This window comes from Mobula birostris, chromosome 10 (genome assembly GCF_030028105.1).
Source record: "Mobula birostris isolate sMobBir1 chromosome 10, sMobBir1.hap1, whole genome shotgun sequence".
Taxonomy (NCBI): domain Eukaryota; kingdom Metazoa; phylum Chordata; class Chondrichthyes; order Myliobatiformes; family Myliobatidae; genus Mobula; species Mobula birostris.
This window is the reverse complement of record NC_092379.1, coordinates 18,316,330-18,337,149: the sequence shown is the minus strand read 5'-3', so window position 1 is coordinate 18,337,149 and position 20,820 is coordinate 18,316,330. Positions and strand designations below refer to the sequence as shown.

Below are 20,820 nucleotides of genomic sequence, written 5' to 3'. Positions count from 1 at the left end.
AGCACCTCAGGCCAGGTTACCACATTAAAACTCAGTCTGTAACTTTGCTGCCACCCAACAGGCAATCGTGAAGCAGAAGCTGCTGCCCAGTATCCTGAATGTGCTATATCCCATCATGTGTGCAGCCCCGCCAGAGGGTGAAATGGATCCCGAGGACCTGGACCTGGATGATGACATTGAGGATGAGGTGGAAGCTCAGACCCCAAAGCACTTTTCAACACAGGTAGGTGGGACGGCAGGATAAAAGGAGTTGACAGCGAGGTGTGTCACACTGTCTGAAGGGAAGTACTGGAGGAAAGAAGCATTACCAAAGGGACGGGTCTGGGAAAAGGATGGTTCTGAAGATGGGTGACCGGGGTGGGATTATACTGGGGAGGGGGTGCATTGGGGAATGAATGGGATGGGATTGGAGAAGAGCTAGGACTGAGGGTGTAGTTGGTTAAATTACAGTTTTCTTGGAGCTGACATTGTGGCATTGAACTTCATCCGAGTTAAACACTTGTCTTTCATTCTTGACTCATCTCTGTAAGCTGATACATATTACCCAACTTAACAAAAGGCACAGAACCTCTTCTGATGCCTTGAGTGGGATTGTTTCCCAGTGGGACGGTGTTGGATATCTCAACCATGCCAGTGAATGTTTGCTCCCCCTTGTCTATAATTTTTTTCCTGAGCTGGTGTTCCAAAGGCTTCAGGGACCCTCTTCCCCCATTCTGTCTGTCCTTTTCTGTAACTGCACTCAGATAATGGAACCATCCTTGCAAACTTGCACCAATAGTGACCAGGGCCAGGCTAAGGGGGTGCTCCAGATCTACCTACAGTTTGAAATGTCCCTCTCCTCTCTCCCAGGTGATCGATATGCTGGCTCTACACTTGCCTCCAGAGAAGCTTTTCTTCCATCTGGTGAGTTCAGCCTGACGATGGGGAGTTACAGGTTGGGAAAGGGCAGCTTGGCATGAGGGATAGTGTGGGTGACAGCATTGAAGTCAACTCATTCAAGTCACCCTTTGGTCAGAATGGTGGCAGCAGCAGCAGCAGAAGTTGGACAGGAATGGAAGAGACATGGCAACAGGGGAAGGCTGCTAAATGATATTTGTTATACACAGGACCCCGCTATGGGAATTAGAACATAGAGCAGTACAGCACAGTGAAGACCCTTCAGCCCACAATATTGTGCTGACTTACTCAACCAACCCTACAATCAACCTGACATTTCCCTCCTACACCTCCCATTTTCCACTCCATTTTCATTCACATGTCTAAGAGTCACTTGTGTCCCTAATGTATCAGCATTTACCACCATCTCCAACAATATATCCCAATGTAACCACTCTATGTAAAAGCACCTACTGTATCTCTAACATCTCCTCTAAACCTTCCTTCACTCACCTTAAAAGTATGTCCTCTGGTATTAGTCAAGACCACCCTGGTAAAGTCACTGACTGCCCACTCTGTTTGTGCCTCTTAGAAACTTTTGCATATCTGTCAAGTCACCTTTCATCCTCTTTCACTTCAAAGAGGAAAGCCCTAGCTCGCTCAACCTTTCTTCTAAAGACATGCTCTCCAATCAAGCAACTTCCTGGTAAATCTCCTCTGCACCCTCTCTAAAACTTCCACATGCTTCCCATAATGAGGCAACCAGAACTGAACACAACACTCCCAAGTACTCCCAAGAATTAGTCCTGATGGGAAACCTCTTTGACTGAGGATATAGAATGCAGGTGAACTGGGAGAGCTTGTTGCCCAGAAATGATAGTTTGAGGAGGGTCTTGGAATATGTAGAGTGTCAGCATTCCTCACTTGTGAGATTTAAATCTGAGCTCCATGTCACGGAGTATCAAGGGTGCACAGTCCTGGTAAAGGCCAAGCAGGTGACAAGACCAGAAACCCAGCAGTGGTTAGTCGGCAGAAGCTGTAGAATGTGATGAGGACGAATATCTATAGTTGCTGCCTGACCTGCTGAGTTCCTCCAGCATTTTGTTTGTGTTGATCAAGATTTCCAGCATCTGCACAATCTTTTGTGTTTAAGAAATAACCATGCAGTTCATAAGAGGTGAGAAACTATGTTCTTTCTGTTTGACAAGAGGATCAAATACTAGTGGTCATAGGATTAAAGAATGTTAGAAAAAGAACGATGGGGAAGATGAGAACCTTTTCCCATTTAAAGTTGTCAGGATTTGAAACTGATTCCATAAAACTTGTTAAAATGGGACTTGGATAGGCACTGGAGGATGAGGACCTTTGAGGACTGATGCAAGAATGTCATCCTCTGAGAACAAGCATGACATCATTGTCTAGAGCCCACAAGGGCTGAAAGAAGGGGAGTATATATGAATTTTTTTTTAAGGAACATCCAAGTTGGATTCAATGGTAATATCTAGGGTTGGAAAGCAAAGCTGGTTGTAACAGCCAATCAAATCACATTAGGCCAGTTCCCCCAGATTAAGGGAATATAATGTGATTTCCCCAAGAAAAGATGTCAGAGTGTTCTTTAAAAAAAGGAGGATGAGTGTAAACAAGTGAGTTGAGCCCAAGGGCCAGTTTCTGTGCTGTATTACTCTGACTAAGAGAACAAGGGAGGCAATGCATCAATCATCTTGGTAAATTTGGATAAAGATCTGGTCTGCATGGGTTTTGTGAATAAAGGACATGGGTCAGAGAGACAAATACAGGGTTAGGATAATAGGAAGATAAGAACAGGAGATTATTCAGCCCTCTTTCTAGTCTATCACTTACCTTGCCTGGCCTAAAATCTATCTGCAGCTTTGTTTCAAAGAGCCCTTGAGTATTACAGCACAGAATCAGGCCCTTCAGCTCAACTGGTTATTGTGGACCAAGATTCCCATTTTCCCACGTTTGGCCCATATCCCTCTAAACCTTTCCTATCCATGTATATAGCTGTCGAAGTGTCTCTTAAATGTTGTTAATGCACCTTTCTCAACCACTTCCCTGGCAACTCGTTCCAAGTACTGATTGCTCTCTGGGTGAAAATGTAGCCCCTCAGGTTCCTATTAAATCTTTTCCCTTGCACCTTAAATCTGTGCTGTTGAATCCTTGATTGGGGAAAAGACTTTCATGATTTTAATACACCTCTACAAGATCACTTGTCAGTTTCCTAAGCTACAGGGAATAAGGTTATAGCCTAGCCAACCTCTTCCTGTAACTTAGTGATTTAAGTCCTGGCAACACCCTTGTAATTTGTTCTGCACTCTTTCCAGTTTAATCACATTTTTCCTTTAGCTGGGTGACCAAAACTGAACACAATGGAAGATGTGGGGTTTAAATCTGACCACTCTGTCACTTCAGCAGAGAGCCATTGGCCATTGTCTGATTGTGAGAGCTGGTCCTGATGACCTTTGGCCCCACTCCACCGTAGAACTAGCGCAGAACCAAGCAGTGTTAATAGGGGCAGGTTTAGGTGGGCCAGCTGTTTAGATTTTCAGTGAGGCCAGTTGCCAGATAAATCTGGAGAGAACTTCATTGACCATGCAAGTCTGTGCAGATAGATCATTACCCTCTCCTACAACAATATAGCAGTTTAGGTGGGCGAATCAGAAATACTCTGAGTCAAAAAGAGTGAGAATAGAATTTGGAGAAATTCACCTGGAAAAGGTGGCAAGTCCCAGTTAAACCATTTTGCTTCCCGTCATTACCATTCCACAGACCCCAATGATGGAGCCAACGCTGAGGAGTGAGAATCCGTACGAGAGGAAGGCTGGTCTGATGAGTATGGCGGTGTTGGCAGAGGGCTGTGCGGACCACATCCGCCAGAAGTGAGTGCAGCCAGCTTTATCAGTGGTCGGGAGATTCCCGAGAGATCTATAGACACTGTGGTAAACACCTGTCAATATTCGCTGTAAGAGCATCTGTAGACTGTAGAGTGAACATACACCAGGTGTAAAAGGGTGTTTAGACTGTTGTGTGAACATCCGTCTGTACTTGGTGTAACAGGACATGTAGACTGGTACGAATACCCATCAGTACCCAGTGCCAGAGAATCTATAGAATGTAGTATGAAGATTCATTCATCAGTACTTGGTATGAGGGTCTGTAGACTATAGTGTGAACACCCGTCAGTGACTGATGTAGCAGGATGTATCGACTGTAGAGAGAACTCTCGTCAGTACCCGATGTAACAAGGTGTGTAGACTGTAGTATGAACACCCGTCAGTACCCAGTGTAACAGGGAGTGCAGACTGTAGAAATTACACCTGTCAATATCTGGTATAACAGGGTGTGTAGACTGTAATGTGAACACCCATCAGCACCCGGTGTAACAGGGTATGTAGACGGCAAAGGGAACACTTGTCAGTACCTGGTGTAACAGTGTGTGTAGAGTGTAATGTGAACACCCGTCAGTACCTGGTGTAACAGGGTATGTAGACTGTAGAGGGAAAACTCGTCAATACCCAGTGTAACAGGGTGTGTAGACAGGTGTGAACATGTGTCTGTACCCAGTATAAGAGGGTCTGTAGATTGTAAATTTAACACACATTAGTACCAATGTAACAGGGTGTTTAGACTGTAACATGAACTTACATCAGGACTCAGTATAACTGTGTAGATTGTAATATTAACACTCATTAGTACCCACTGTAAAAGCATCTGTAGACTGCAGTGTGAACAGCCGTCAGTACTCATTGTAACACAGTGTTTACATAGTAGTCTGAACACTCATCAGTATCCAGTGTAGAGAGTCTGTAGACTGTTGTGTGAACACCTGTCAATACCCAGTGTAACAGAATCTGTAGACTGTGATGTTAACACCCATTAATACTCATTATAACACAGTGTTTACATTGTAATCTGAACACTCATTTGTAGTGGTGTAACAGGTTCTGCAGACTGTTTAGTGAACAGCGATCAGTTCTCATTGTAATACATTGTAGTCTGAACACCCATCAGTATCTTGTATAAGCGGGTCTGTAGACTGTAGTGTGAATATCTGTCAGTAGCATGGTGTTACAGGGTCTGCAGACTGTAGTGTGAACACTCAGCAGCACCACAGTGTAACAGGGTCTGTAGACTCTTGTGTGAACACCTGTCAGTAGCCAATGTAACACGATCTGTGAATTGTTATGTGAACACCCATCCGTGCCTGATGTAACTGGACTGCGAACTATAGTGGTAACACCCGAGAGTGCTTGGTGTAACAGGGACTGCGGAGTGTAGTGCGAACACTGAACAGACTGTATATAAAGAAATATTTCGTCTCTTGTCTCCTCACTTGCAGTACAGCTGATGGTCTGTTTCCCTTGGCCTTTCAGACACCTACAACCCATGCTGCAATGCATATGTCAGGCCCTTGCAGACCAGAGCCAGGTGGTCCGAAACGCAGCGCTGTTTGCCTTGGGACAGTTCTCCGAGTTCCTGCAGGTATACGTTTTGGAATGAAATTCCAGGTCTCGGTCAGGCAGATGTCAACTGGTCGTTAATCTTTTCTCTCACTCCGTCCTCACACGTTCCGTTCTTTTGAGTGGGTGGATGAGTGAGATTTTTCTCAGGTTGCTCTCTTGGGCTAGTGCTGTCTTGCTCTACCTCCCCATCCCTTTCCCTTTCTGCGTCCTGTCCTTATGTTGTGTCCTTGCCTCTTCTGGTGACCCAGTGAAGACTATTCTGCGTAATCCATTGCATGCTACACATTTGTTTCACTCTGCGGCAATGTGCCCTTCTCACTGTGCACCAGAGCAAGCTTTGGAGTGATGTTATTCCTTGCCCTTCAACTTCTGTCTCCTCCATAGCCGGATATCAGTAAATACTCCGAAGACATCATGCCTCTCCTCCTCAACTACCTCAGCACCATTGACAATTCAAAGGGCGGCCACCTCACCAAGGCCTATTACGCACTAGAAAACTTCGTAGAGAATCTGGGTAAGGTGACTGTTCCTTTCCTTTTTGTTAAGAAAAGTACATTTATTGCATCTTATACATCATTACAATACTAAAACAAGCATACTGAAGACAAAAACAGCCTAAATTAAAATGTGGCCATCCTGATTTTGGGTATTTATCCACTGCAGTGCTGAACGGTCTGAACACTTCCATGCTACCTGTGGACACTGGAGGTTCTTCCCCCAGTTCCTCCAGGGTTGCCCGGGCTGGAAACTTGCCAGGCTGTCAGCCTGGGTGGAGCCCTCCACTGCCTCCCTCCAGGAGCCACTGACATTCACCTTGGCCAGCTGCAGGATCAAGAGGATCAAGTTTACAAGAACATCCTCCTCCTTCCTTCCCCCCCCCCCCCCCCCCCCACTGGACCTGGATGACCAAATATTAAGAGGATGAGGCTAAAATGCACCAGGAGACTGGAGCAGCCCCCAGAGTTACGCAAATAGGGGCTACAGCTTTGCACGCTCATTGCCCTTGTGGTACACAGTCTCTTCCACATCCACACTTTCTTGAGGGAGGTGTGCTGGGTTCAGTTCCCCGTGCAGAGGATTGAAGGACATCCTGACACACCTGTGTACAGGAGATTGACAGTCAGCTTCTCATCATGTGAAACTGAACTTTGGCAGGTAGAGCAGTCTTCTGTGTTGTAAGGCTGGTGCTTGTACAGGAGAACTCTGATGTAGCCAATGTTGGAGCCACAGATTGGGGATGGAGGTGGAAGGTTAGGTAGCTGGTGAGGCAAATCTACAACACCCACAAAATACAAAAGCCAAAATTAGAATGTGGAAGGAACACAAGCTTGAAGGTGATAGGTAAGAGCAAGTAAGGGGGAAGGTAGGTGGATGGGTGGGGAACGGGGATGATGTAAGAAACTGGGAGGGGGATAGAAGGAAGAACTGAAGGGCTGAAGGAGGAATCTAATTGGAAAGGGCAGTGAACCATGGAAGAAAGGGATGGGGGGAACTAGAGGAAGGTGATAGGCAGGTGAGGAGAAGGGTTGAATGGGAAATAGAAAAAGAGGGAAGTAGGGAGAGGGAAAAATTACCAGAAGTTAGAGAAATCAATGTTTGCTCCAAGTTGGAGGCTACCCAGACAGAAAATGAGGTGTTGCTCCTCTAACCTGAGCATGACCTCATTGTGGCTGTAGAGGAGGATATGGGCAGACACGTCAGATGGTAATGGGAAGTCCATTCTTTGTGGCAGGCAGAGCAAAGGTGCTCAATGAAGCAGTCTCCCAGTCTACATCGAGGTTCACCGATGCAGAGGAGGCTGCACTGGAGGTACTACATTGGGTTAATCACTGTGTGATGTAAACGAAACTGCAACTTGCAGACATTGGAAAATCCTCAATAGGCCGTGCTGCAAGGTAACCTGCTACAGGCTGCACAGATTCAATTCTAGTGGTATCTTCAGCGTAGAAAGGATGTCAGTAGTATGGTAGCACAGGAGATTGCGGATGTTGGAACCTGGGACAATAAATAAATGGCTGCAGGAGCTCAGTAGGTCAGGCAGAATCTGTGCAGATATTTCAGGGTGAGACCCTGTGTCAATCCTGAAACATTGACCATTGAGGTCTGGTGTATGGGGATTTATTGTGGGTCTCAGCCTGGGGTTGTGTGTAAAGATCTGTTGTTCAGATCTGGTGTTGTGGAACACTTGAGTGGTCACTAACTGCCTTTTCCTGACATACCATGCAGGGAAGAAGATTGAGCCATATTTGCCCACACTGATGGAGAGGATGCTGATGGCCCTGTGCTCGAGCAGCAGCAGCCGGGTGAAGGAATTGGCCATAAGTGCCATTGGTGCAATTGGTGAGTCCAGTACCTCCCACTCTCTCTCCAAAGTGCTGTGACTTCTGTTTTCCAGTGCTGCCGACTCTGTGAGAATCGTCTCATCAGGCACTGCTTTGCACATCACAACCATTCAGTTGAATTGTTTCAGTGTTTATCTATTTCCAGAAGGTAGAGGTTAACGGGGTGGGGGGGAGGTTTAAATCTGTATCATCCCATTTCTGAACTTATTTTCATCCTCAAAGTCTCCTCTTTGTTAACCACCCACCCCCCGTTAATCTCTACTTTCTGGAAAAGACTCAGTTTCCCCAGATGCTCGTTTGCAAATGGAAATGGGTTTCAAGTCCCAGTTAGACATCCAAAGTAACAGTGTTCCTCCTCTGGGAATCTTGAATACGAAGTCGAAGCCTGCAGACAGATCTCAGTGCTCTCCCCAACCCCATTTCCCAAACAGCTTCACCCACCACTTCATCATGCAATGAAGTTCCCCAATAATGTTCATCACGTCAACAGTTGAGCTGCTGCTTTGTACGTTCATTCCTTGTGGTGCAGAGGTAGAATAATCTTTCACCCTACCCCCTGCCCAGCACAGAAATGCTCAGGTTTTTAGACAGAACTTTACCTATGATATCCCCTGTTAACACTTGCCTATTGTTCTTCCCATTCTTCCCACCCCCTTCCCCTTGCATCACCTTTGAACACCTCAGCCAGCGCTGCCAAGGAAGCACTGCTCCCATACTTCCAGGCAGTCATTGTCCAGCTGAAAGGATATTTGATCAACACCAGCGAGGAGCTACGCCAGGTCCAAATCCAGTCACTAGGTAAGACTTGCTGCCCCTGTATCGGGAGTAGAGGGACAGGTGTGAGAATGTGACTGAACTGGGAATCTCAGAGCAGTTACAGGGAATGCTCTGCCATGCTTGTGACAATCATGCAGGTCTTCCACACAGACATGCAGACATGTCTCCACGTAGTCCCCTTTACTGCCGTGATGAGGCCAAACTCAGGTTGGATGAGTGACACCTCATATTCTGTCTGGATAGCCTCCAAACTTATGGCATGAACATTGATTTCTTCTACTTCTAGTAATTTTTCTCCCCCCCCCCCCTTTTTTTCATTTCCATTCTAGGTCTCCTCTTTCCCCTTCTCTTCTCACCCACCCATCACCTAGTTTTCCTTCCCTTTCTTCCATGGTCCATTGTTCTCCTCTGTTAGATTCCTTCTTCAGCCCTTTACCTCCCACTTATCCTTTTCTAGCTTCTTACTTCATCCTCCCTCCCTCACCCGCCTTTCTCCCTCACCTGGTCTCATCCATCATATGCCAGCTTGTATTTCTTGATTTCTTGTCCTTCCCCCGCCCCCACCAACTTCTAATTCTGGCTTCTGTCTCCTTTCCAATTCTGATGAAGGGCCTCGGCCAAAATGTTGGCTGTTTATTCCTCTCTGTTGATGCTGCCTGACTTCCCAAGTTCCTTCAGCAGTTTGTGTCTGTTGCTCAAAATTTCCAACGTCTGCAGAATCTGTGTGTGACTTGCTTCCACACTGAGAACACTTCTGATGTTCTTTGCGTGTGTATTACATGTGTCTATCGGGGACTAATCCCTCAGGACTAAAACTAAGAAAACACCATGCAACCACAACACAGGTCTGAGGGAGCACCGCACAGTGGGAAGGGCTGTACTGGGGGAGCGCCACACCATCGGGGATACACAGTTCCTGCCCATAGAATGTTTTGTGGGAGCTGAACACTTCGTAAAACTTATGCTGTCCCTACCTTATGAGTATTTTATGAGACCTCCTTCAAGAAACTTTACACCTTGTTAGTCCTTTTGCTGTTGCCTGGGAAGCAACAGTGAGGAACAAGAGAGAGGAAACTGACAGTTGTTTATTGTTGCAGAAACTTTGGGGGTTCTTGCACGAACCATTGGGAAGGATGTCTTCTTGCCCCTTTCAGAAGAATGCTGCCAACTTGGCCTGAATCTCATTGACCATGTGGATGATCCTGATCTGCGGCGGTGCACGTAAGTTCACTCCCCATTACTCCTCAGGATCTTGTATATTGCCTTTTAGAAAGTAAAACTTTCAAGCAGCACAGTCCAGGTCATGATGAGTCATCAATCAGTAAGAGATAGCACAGAAAACCTACAGCACAATACAGGCCCTTCGGCCCAGAAATCTGTGCCGAACATGTCCTTACCGTAGAACTACCTAGGCTTACCAATAGCCCTCTATTTTTCTAAGCTCCATGTACCTATCCAGGAGTCTCTTAAAAGGCCCAATCATTTCCGCCTCCACCGCTGCCGCCGGCACTCACCACGCACTCACCACTCTCTGCGTAAAAAAAGACTTACCCCTGACATCTCCTCTGTACCTACTTGAAGCACCTTAAAACTATGCCCTCTCATGCAAGCCATTTCAACCCTGGGAAAAAGCCTCTGACTATCTGCACGATCAATGCCTCTCATTATCTTGTACACCTCTATCAGGTCACCCCTCATCCTCTGTCACTCCAAGGAGAAAAGGCCGAGTTCACGCAACCTATTCTCATAAGGCATGCTCCCCAATCCAGGCAACATTCTTGTAAATCTCCACTGCACCCTTTCAATGGTTTCCACGTCCTTCCTGTAGTGAGGCAACCAGAATTGAGCACAGTACTCCAACTGGGGTCTGACAAGGGTCTTCTGCATCTGATCAATGTCTCGCTATAACCTCTGACAGCCCTCCACACTATCTTTCTTTGCTTTATTAATCTTTATATTGATTTAAAAAAACATAGATACAATCAAATACAATCAAGAGGAGAATTAGTTCAAATATGTATATCAGTAACCAAAATTAAAATGGACACTGTCAAAATCATTGATATTGTTAAACTAGTATAAAATATATAATAAAAAAAGAAAATAACAATTCTCTTACCAGTTAAAAGGAGAAAGGAAAAAAAAGGGTTTTAAATAGAGAGAAAAAAAAACACTACACTATAGAAAAAAAACAGAACAAACAAAACAAAAAAAAAGGGACTGGGCAGTCCATTTTGAGGATACAACCAAAAAAAGAAGAGAGAAAAACTTTCTAATCAAATCTAAGACCTCGAAAAAAAACTTGAAAGAGTAATAAATCAAATTAACTGAAAATATTGGATAAAAGGTTGCCATATTTGTTCAAATTTAAAGGATGTATCAAATGTCCGACTTCTTATTTTCTGTAAACTTAAACAGGACATAATAGAGGAGAGCCAATAAAAGACAGTAGGTGGATTAGAATCCTTCCACTTCAATAAAATGGCTCTCCTAGCCAGTAAGGTCAAAAAGGCTATCACACATTGAGCGGAAACAGGAATATTTCATGCTTCCGATGGAATAATCCCAAAAGTTGCCGTAAGCAAGTGAGGTTGTAGATCCAAATCCAAAACTCTTGATAGTCTTTTAAAAACATCTCTCCAAAGGTTATCTAGCTTTATAGAAGACCAATACATATGAGTTAAAGTGGCCAACTCAGTATTACATCTGTCACAAATAGAATTAATATTGGAGAAAAGACGCACTAGGTTATCCTTTGACATATGGGCCCAGTGCACTACCTTGAACTGTATCGAGGAATGACGGGCACAAATAGATAGATGAGTTGTTAACCAAATGAAAAATTTTACTTCATTGATTATCTGAAAATGACTCTTGAAATTCCAATTCCCAAGCGCATTTAATTTTATCGTTAGATATCATTCATAAACTCAATAACCATTTATAGATTATAGCTATCAACCCTTTTTGAAATGGTTTAAACTGAAAGAGAACATCTATCATATTAGGTGGATAAGCAGAAGGGTAATTTGTTAACAAACCACGTAAAAAATTCCTAATTTGTAAATATCTAAAAAAGTGTACATTATATAAATCATATTTATCCACTAACTGAGAAAAAGACATTAAACAGTCCCCTAAAAACAAATCTGAAAATGTTATTATTCCTTTGGTTTTCCAAATTAAAAAGGCCTTATCCAAAATTGATGGTTTAAAAAAATAATTAAGATAAATATTACTCAAAAGAATAAAATTATTAAACTCAAAAAATCTACGAAACTGGAACCAAATTCTTTATGTATCTTTAAGAACGGGATTAAATTCTTGTCTGCTAATCTTAGAAAACAAAAAGGGAAGAGGAACTCCCAGTGAAGAGGCCAAAGAGAATCCTTTCACCGAGTTTACCTCTAGATCCAACCATGAAGGACATTCATGTATATCTGAATAGTGAATCCTAAAAGTAATATTTATATCGAATATTGATCGCCCAATAGTACATACTAAAATTAGGCAAAGCCATACCACCATCCTTTTTTAATTTCTGCAATAAGGGTTTACTCAATCTAGGATTTTTTATTGTTCCAAATATAAGATGAAATTATAGAATCTATTCTGTCAAAGAACTTCTTAGGAACAAAAGAGAGAACTGCCTGAAATATATATAAAAATTTTGGTAAAACTATCGTTTTAATGGCATTAATTCGACCTATTAATGATAATGTCATAGGAGACCATTTAGAGAGCATTTGTTTGGTGTAGCCAATTAATGGAAAAAAACTATACGTATATAGATCCTTAAAATTTTTAGTAATTTTAATACCAAGATAGGTAAGGTAATTTTTAGCAATAGTAAAAGGTACTTGATGATTTGGATCCGAGTAATTATTAATAGGAAGTAACTCACTTTTATGTAAATTTAATTTATAGCCAGAAAAACTACTAAATTCAGAAAGTATAGATAACATAGAAGGAATAGATTTCCTAGGATCTGAAATATAAACTAACAGGTCATCTGCATATAATGAAACCTTGTGTACTTTGTCCCCTCTCTTAATACCCTGAACAGTGTTAGAATCTCTAAGAGCAATAGCAAGGGGTTCTAAGGCCAAATTAAGTAATAGGGCTAAGTAGGCATCCCTGTCGAGTGCTCCTATGTAATCTAAAATAGGGAGATTTTTGATTATTAGTTATAACAGCAGCCATGGGAGCATGATTGATCAGTTTGATCCAGGAAATAAATCCCAGGCCAAGATTAAATCTTTCCAAAACCTTAAATAAGTAAGACCATTCCACCCTATCAAAAGCTTTCTCTACATCAAGAGAAACAACACATTCCAATTCTTTAGATGGTGAAGAGTGAATAATATTTAATAATCTTCAAATATTAAAATGTGAATATCTATTTTTAATAAATACAGTTTGGTCATTGGAAATAATGGTAGGTAAGATATTCTCAAAGTCTATTAGCCAAAATCTTAGAGAGAATTTTAAAATCCACATTCAGCAGAGAAATTGGTCTATAAGAGGCGCATTCAGATAAATCTTTATGTTTTTTCGGAATTAAAGATATTGAAGCTTCATAGAAAGTTTTCGGGAGAGTCCCAGAAGATATAGAGTCAGTGTAAATTTGACATAAATAAGGTATAAGTATTTCAGTAAAAGTCTTATAAAATTCCACTGTATATCCATCCGATCCCGGAGCTTTAGCTGATTGAAGAGAGGATATAGCCCTTGCTATTTCTTCTTGTTTAATAGGTGCATCTCATGTATTCACATCTTGAATAGAAATTTTAGGTATGTTCACTTTTTGCAAGAAACTATTCATAGAAGTAATATTATCTGAAAATTCAGACTCATATAAAGATTAGAGTAGAAATCCATAAATGTCTTATTAATTTCATGAGGATCTACTGTTACAGATCTGTCAGGTTTTCTTAATTTCAGGATCTGTCTTCTAGCCATACTTGCTTTTAACTGACCAGCTAATAATTTGCTTGGTTTGTCTCCACGTATATAAAATTGGCTTTTGGATTTAAAAAGTTGCTGTTCAATAGGAAAAGTCAAAAGCAAATCATGTTGTGCCTGGAGCTCCACCCTTTCCTTAAAGAGATCTTCACTAGGCGTTACTGAATAAAGTTTATCTATTTCTTTAATCCTATTAGTGATCAGCAAAAGTTCCGCCCTAGTTTTCATTCTTAAACGTACTGAATATGAAATTATCTGTCCCCTAAGAAAAGATTTCATCGTATCCCAAATAACCAAATTTGACATTCCCTCAGTTGTATTCAATTCAAAAAATAGAGAAATTTGTTCTTTAATAAAATTTACAAAAGTTGAATCTTGCAACAATGAAATGTTAAATCTCAACTGAGGTCTGTAAATATTATCATTAAATTCCAAAGTTAATTTCATAGGTGCGTGATCTGACAACGCAATCACATTATATGCACACTCAACAACAGAGGGCACCAATCGCGTATCCAAGAAAAAATAATCAATTCTTGAATATTTATGATATACATGTGGAAAAAAAAAGAAAGATCTTTTTCTTTAGGAAATTTAAGTCTCCAAATATTGACCAAACCGTATTCTAATAAAAAAGAATTAATGCAAGTCGTAGCTTTGTTAGGAAGTGATGGATTGGTGGACGATCTGTCAATCAATGGGTTAAGACAACAGTTAAAGTCACCGCCCATAATCAACTTATATTCATTTAAATTCGGCAATACAGAAAATAGCTTCTTAAAAAAATCGGGGCTGTCTGTATTAGGTGCATATACACAAACTAAAGCCACCTTTTGACCACACAACAAACCAGTAACAATTAAATATCTTCCAATTAAATCAGTAACACTATTAAAATGAACAAAAGGGATTTTAGAATTAATAAAAATAGATACCCCTCTTATTTTATTTACTGATAAAGAATGAAATAAGTGTCCCTTCCAAAATTTAAAAAAGCGACTTTCAACTTGTTTACAAATATGTGTCTCCTGCGCAAAAATAATACCTGCATGAAGTGTTTTTAATTTCTTAAAAATCTTTCTACGCTTAATAGGTTGGTTCATACTGTTTACATTCCAAGATATTATATTGATTTTATTGAGATCCATATTTAAAATTTAATTTAAAAATTATATGAAGTAATCTAACGTGCAGGTGCAGCCTAAATCGGAAGAAAAGTTGAAGCTTGACTCAATCAGAAAGAACAGCAAGATGATTGACAAAAAGAAACCCCTCAGGGCTGCCCAGTGGAAAAAAAACTAACCTAATAGCCCCACCCACCTCCCCCGAAACCCCAGAAATCGTCCAATAGGCAAACGACATGCTAAACTATTGACCCTTAACCCCTCTCCAGATGGCAGCTCCATTTATAAAGTAAAAAAATTACCACCACCAAAAAGACATAACAAAGAATACATAAAGAAGTAAACAAATTCCAAATATTTTCATATTATGTCTAACAGTAATTAAGACCGAGTTAATGACAGCCATCTTAAATCTATTTAAAATACACAGCCATGTATTCAAAAAAGAAAGATAAATACTAATATATACTACAACTAATATTAAAGATTTACAAATCAAGGAAAAAAATAAGTAAATATATATGTATTAAATTCAGAACTATATTAACTGTTAAAGCAAACAACAACAAATCTAAGTAAGTTAACCAAGTCTGTATCTGAACATTGATAAAACAAACAGCGGACTTTCATCAACGGCGTTACAAACCACTCCCAGCTAAGGATCAACTTTTCAAATTGCTTGCAAAGTGGACTTAAACTCTTTTATAAATTTCCAACCATCTTCTGGAGAATCAATCCGTCTTAGACAAGCATTTGGTGGAGAAATCATCAAACGTGCCGGATAGCGCAAGGACAGGCGACAATTCATTTTTTAAAAATTCCGCCATCACTTCCCGATATTTAATTCTTTCGGCGTAAATCTCTGGGGCAAAATCTTGCACTATACGAATCTAAACTCCATTATAGATTAACTTACCCCTTTTCCTTGCATTCCGAAGAATAGCTTCTTTGCTTGAAATATAATGCAAACAGAATTACAGGACGTGGTTTAATTTCGGCTGGTGATTTAATTTCGAGTGATGGTTTAAGACGTCGAATTCGGTGGGCTGTGTCCAATATCGATCAAGCTTCGAGAATGTCACCAAAAAGTGAATATAACATGTTCAAAAAAAACTTGTGGCTCACTGGTTTCCATATTTTCAGGGAAACCCAGTATACATAAATTCGTCCTGCGATTTATGCTTTCCAAATCAATTGTTTTCTTCTTAATCCTTGATAGTTCCGAAGTATTCTCATTAATTTTCTTTTCCATAAAAGACATCTTCAAATCCTGTTCCTTAATAGATTGATCCATTAATTCAGAATCTCTTTCAATTCTGTGAGTACTCTGCTTAAGCGTCTGATATCGATCTTCCAGACTCTTCAAAGACTCCTGAATAGCAATGGTGGTTTTTTCAAACGATTCATTAGCTTTCATCAATTTATCCATTTTGGTATCCAACGTACTGATCTTCACATTCATAGCTTCCATTAAAGAGAACATTTTTTTCTGAAGTCAAAACTTCCTCTGACTTCTCTGTTTGTTGCGGCTCAGGAAGAGTTTTGCTAATACGTAATTCAGTTCTAGCCATCATACTTAACCGTAAAATCCTTCAGCAAATATAATAAATCTTCAAACATAAAACAGATCTAGCAGTGGAAAGTAAGTTATAAAGGATGGAGCTGAGACAAGAAGACGTCTTACTCCATACGCTGCCTAATGGAGACTCCAGGCACACTATCGACAATACCCCCAACCTTTGTGTCATCAGCAAATTTACTAACCCATCACTCCACTTCCTCATCCAGGCCATTTATAAAAATCACGAAGAGTAGGGGCCCCAGAACAGATCCCCGAGACATACCACTGGTCACCGACCTCCATGTAGAATTGACCTGTTTACAACCACTCTTTGCCTTCTGTGGGCAAGCCAGTTCTGGATCCACAAAGCAATGTCCCCTTGGATCCCATGCCTCCTTACTTTCTCAATAAGCCTTGCATGGGGTACCTTATCAAATGCCTTGCTGAAATCCATATACACGACATCTACGGCTTTTTCTTCTTCAATGTGTTTAGTCGCGTCCTCAAGAAATTCAATCAGGTTCGCAAGGCATGACCTGTCTTTGACAAAGTCATGCTGACTATTCCTCATCATATTATGCCTCTCCAAATATTCATAAATTCTGCCTCTCAGGATCTTCTCCAGCAACTTACCAACCACTAAAGTAAGACTCACTGGCCTATAATTTCCTGAGCTATCTCTACTCCCTTTCTTGAATAAGGGAACAACATCCGCAACCCTCCAATCCTCCAGGACCTCTCCCGTCCTCATTGATGATGCAAAGATCATCGCCAGAGGCTCAGCAGTCTCCTCCCTCGCTTCCCACAGTAACCTGAGGTACATCCTATCTGGTCCTGGTGAATTAACTAACTTGATGCTTTCCAAAAGTTCCAGCATACCTTCTTCCTTATTATCTATGTGCTCAAACTTTTCAGTTCACTGCAAGTCATCCTTACATCACCAAGATCCTTTTCCGTGGAGGATACTGAAGCAAAGTATTCATTAATTACCTCTGCTATCTCCTTCGGTTCCATACACACTTTTCCACTGTCACACTTGATTGGTCCTATTCTGTCACGTCTTATCCTCTTGCTCTTCACGTACTTATAGAATGCTTTGGGGTTTTCCTTAATCCTGCCAGCCAAGGCATGGCCCCTTCTGGCTCTCCTAATTTCATTCTTAAGCTCCTTCCTGCTAGCCTTATAATCTTCTAGATCTCTATCATTACCTAGTTTTTTGAATCTTTCGTAAGCTTTTCTTTTCTTCTTGACTAGATTTACAACAGCCTTTGTACACCACGGTTCCTGTACCCTACTATCCTTTCCCTGTCTCATTGGATCATACCTATGCAGAACTCCACACAAATATCCTCTGAATATTTGCCACATTTCTTCTATATGTTTCCCTGAGAACATCTGTTTCCAGTTTATACTTCCAAGTTCTCATCTCCTCCACCCTTTCTGCCAACAAAATCCCTGGTGATCCAGAAAGCTCCTTCCCCTCCAGGGAGACTACGCCGGGCTTTTCTGGTGAGAGTGGCCCCAGGATCATTGTACCCACCCACAAGGCCTTGACAGCTTGTTTCTGATTGCAGGTACAGTCTGTTTGCTGCCCTCTCAGTGGTGATGGGTCCGAGCATGGCCACTCACTTGGAGAAGATGACGACAGTGATGTTACTCTCCATCAAATCCACTGAAGGGGTTACGGTAAGGGTCAAAGGTGGGGTGCAAAATGATGGATGTGCCCTTCTAAGTGCTTTGTTGTGGTTACAATGTGCTTTCTGCTCTGGAATTTTGTCCTAAGATAAAGATCATCTTTTTCTGTCATGTACATTGAAACATACATAGAACATAGAATAGTACAGCACAGTACAGGCCCTTCGGCCCACATTGTTGTGCCGACCCTCAAACCCTGCCTTCCGTAAAACCCCCCACCTTAAATTCCTCCATATACCTGTCTAGTAGTCTCTTAAATTTCACCAGTGTATCTGCCTCCACCACTGACTCAGGCATTGTATTCCATGCACCAACCACTCTCTGAGTTAAAAACCTTCCTCTAATATCCCCCTTGAACTTCCCATCCCTTACCTTAAAGCCATGTCCCTTTGTGTTGAGCAGAGGTGCCCTGGGGAAGAGGTGCTGGCTAACCACTCTATTCCTCTAAATATCTTGTGTACCTCTATCATGTCTCCTCTCATCCTCCTTCTCTCCAAAGAGTAAAGCCCTAGCTCCCTTAATCTCTGATCATAATGCATACTCTGTAAACCAGGCAGCATCCTGGTAAATCTCCCCTGTACCCTTACCAATGCTTCCACATCCTTCCTATAAGTGAGGCAACCAGAACTGGACAAAGTACTGCAAGTGTGGCCTAACCAGAGTTTTATAGGGCTGCATCATTACCTCACGACTCTTAAACTCTATCCCTTGACTTATGAAAGCTAACACCCCATAAGCTTTCTCAACTACCCTATCTACCTGTGAGGCAACTTACAGGGATCTGTGGACATGTACCCCCAGATCCCTCTGCTCCTCCACACTACCAAGTACCCTGCCATTTACTTTGTATTCTGCCTTGGAGTTTGTCCTTCCAAAGTGAACCACCTCACACTTCTCTGGGTTGAACTCCATCTGCCACTTCTCAGCCCACTTATGCAACCTGTCAATGTCTCTCTGCAATCTTCCACAATCCTTTACACTATCTACGACACCACCAACCGTTGTGTCGTCTCATACGGTGTCACGTGTCATATGGTGAACTGCGTCATTTGCATCAATGGCGAACAGTCCAAGGATCTGCTGGGGCTACCCTCAAGTGTCTCCATGCTTCTGGTGCCAACATTTGCCCACTACCTAATAACCCTAACTCGTACATCTTTGGAATGTGAGGGGAAACATACGTGGTCACGAGGAGAATATGGATTCTTTACAAACAGTGGCGGGAATTGAACCCTGATATTACAGCTAGCAATGTAAGGGATTCCATTATCTGCTACGTTACTTGTTGCTCAGCACTGCATTGAAACATTTCATCCAATGGTACTGGTTTTCCTGTGAGATCATCTCCACTGTGGGCCTGTGATTGACACTCTAGCCAGTCTCCCACCTTCAAACATATTTCCACGGCTTTGCTGCCCACAGGTCCTGTTTAAACAGAAGAAAAGGGAGGAGCTTGAGGGCTCCACAGCCCCCAAAGACCATTCTTCAAGTGGAGGAATTTCCCCTCAGTGTGAAGATCTGACTTCTATTCTGAGACTGTAGTCTCTTGATCGCCCACCCAAGGGAAACCTCCTGCCCACATCCATCCTGTTGCTACATCCACCCTGTGTGCCCTCTGCTCGACATTGGCTTCCCAGCTGGGAGTGACCCAGTTTTAAAATCCTTCTTCCTCTGTTCAAGTGCCTCCAGCCTCCTTTCATCCATTGCCTATCTAAGCTTAAATGTCCAATTGAATCTGCATTCCACCTTCCACCTCACATCAGCCAGTAAGTGAAGAAGCTCCCCCTCAGATTCCCCTTAAATATTTTATTTTCACCTCTACCTGTGACTTCTAATTCTAGTCTCACCCAACCTAAGGGGAAGAAGTTTGCAGGTATGCACCCTATATATCCCCTCAGTATTTTGCAGACCTCAAAAAAAGAATTTCTCCTCATGTACATTCTGTTTGACAGAAAGACAGCTGCCCAATTTCCACCTATAACTGGGGACCGATTCTAAGGCTATCTTCTCGTAACTATCTGTAAAGGTTCAAATCTCATGCGCTGCCCTAAATGTTCATGAATCCCTCTTTGCACTCATGTGAGGCACGTTGACTGTCAGCAGCCTTGTCCTTTTCCAGGCCCATTATGATATTAACAGCAAAACATTCCTGCTGCTGGACGACGACCTTGATGAGGACGAGCCTATCACAGAGGAGGAGGACGAGGATGATGCTGACATCACTGGGTATGTTAGGGCTACCTTTACCAGCTCTTGGTGCTCGGTCATGCCCTGCTTGTGGGAGTACAGGGGGGATGGAGGTGGAAGGGACTAACACTGGGAGTGGGGAAACTTCCTTGTTAGAGTGAGGTAGGTGAGAGTGCCATCATCAGGTCTGGGGAGATGCTCATTTAAGTCCAGCACCATGCATGCTAAGCTCAGCACAGTCCAGTTCACCCTGCTGGTTAATGATAAAGATTCTAGTGAGCAGCACTGATGGAAATTGAGGAGGCAGAAAGAAACACAAACTGAAATCATGATTCTGGGAGGAGCCACCTCCTTGGGGTAGCTCACAGTTTCTGGCTCCCCAGGGAGAAGAACTCCACCCCCGCCCCTGGTTACAGATTTGCCAATATTCAGAGCTTCTGGCTTCCCCTTGTGTTTACCTCTTCTTGGGGTGAGTGGGAAGTAGACCTTTAAATGGTTACTCAGTCAGCAAGTTCTTGTTTAATTTTTCACATCACAAAAGTTGTGGTCGCAAACTACAAAAGAGATATCCATCTACTGAAGGAGGTGAACCGTGTGACAGGTTCTAGATCACAGGAGGGGCTGAACAGCCTGGGACTTTCTAGATTGGAAAAGGTCATGGCAAGAGGTTTCAAACCCTCTGAAGCAGTCTGTATTGTTGCACTATGGGGTAAGAAAAAAAAAGCGAGTGGGATGGGAAGGTGCTCACCCCAGCCACAGTATCAATCAAAGGTTAAATGGTTGCTTCTGCGTCTTCCTATTTCTCTCCCCAT

The 20,820-nt window shown here is 42.3% G+C and overlaps 1 protein-coding gene across 1 annotated transcript in view; it reads left to right on the top strand.

Annotated features, from left to right (window-relative positions):
- Positions 1-20,820, top strand: part of ipo4 (importin 4) — an 89,244-nt gene that overhangs the window by 27,765 nt on the left and 40,659 nt on the right. Inside the window, exons 10-19 of the mRNA XM_072270013.1 lie at positions 62-223; positions 850-903; positions 3,664-3,773; positions 5,268-5,376; positions 5,742-5,871; positions 7,584-7,697; positions 8,384-8,497; positions 9,574-9,697; positions 17,701-17,812; positions 19,941-20,047. Of these exons, the coding sequence (XP_072126114.1) occupies positions 62-223; positions 850-903; positions 3,664-3,773; positions 5,268-5,376; positions 5,742-5,871; positions 7,584-7,697; positions 8,384-8,497; positions 9,574-9,697; positions 17,701-17,812; positions 19,941-20,047 (1,136 nt within the window). The remainder of the gene's footprint in view (positions 1-61; positions 224-849; positions 904-3,663; positions 3,774-5,267; positions 5,377-5,741; positions 5,872-7,583; positions 7,698-8,383; positions 8,498-9,573; positions 9,698-17,700; positions 17,813-19,940; positions 20,048-20,820) is intronic.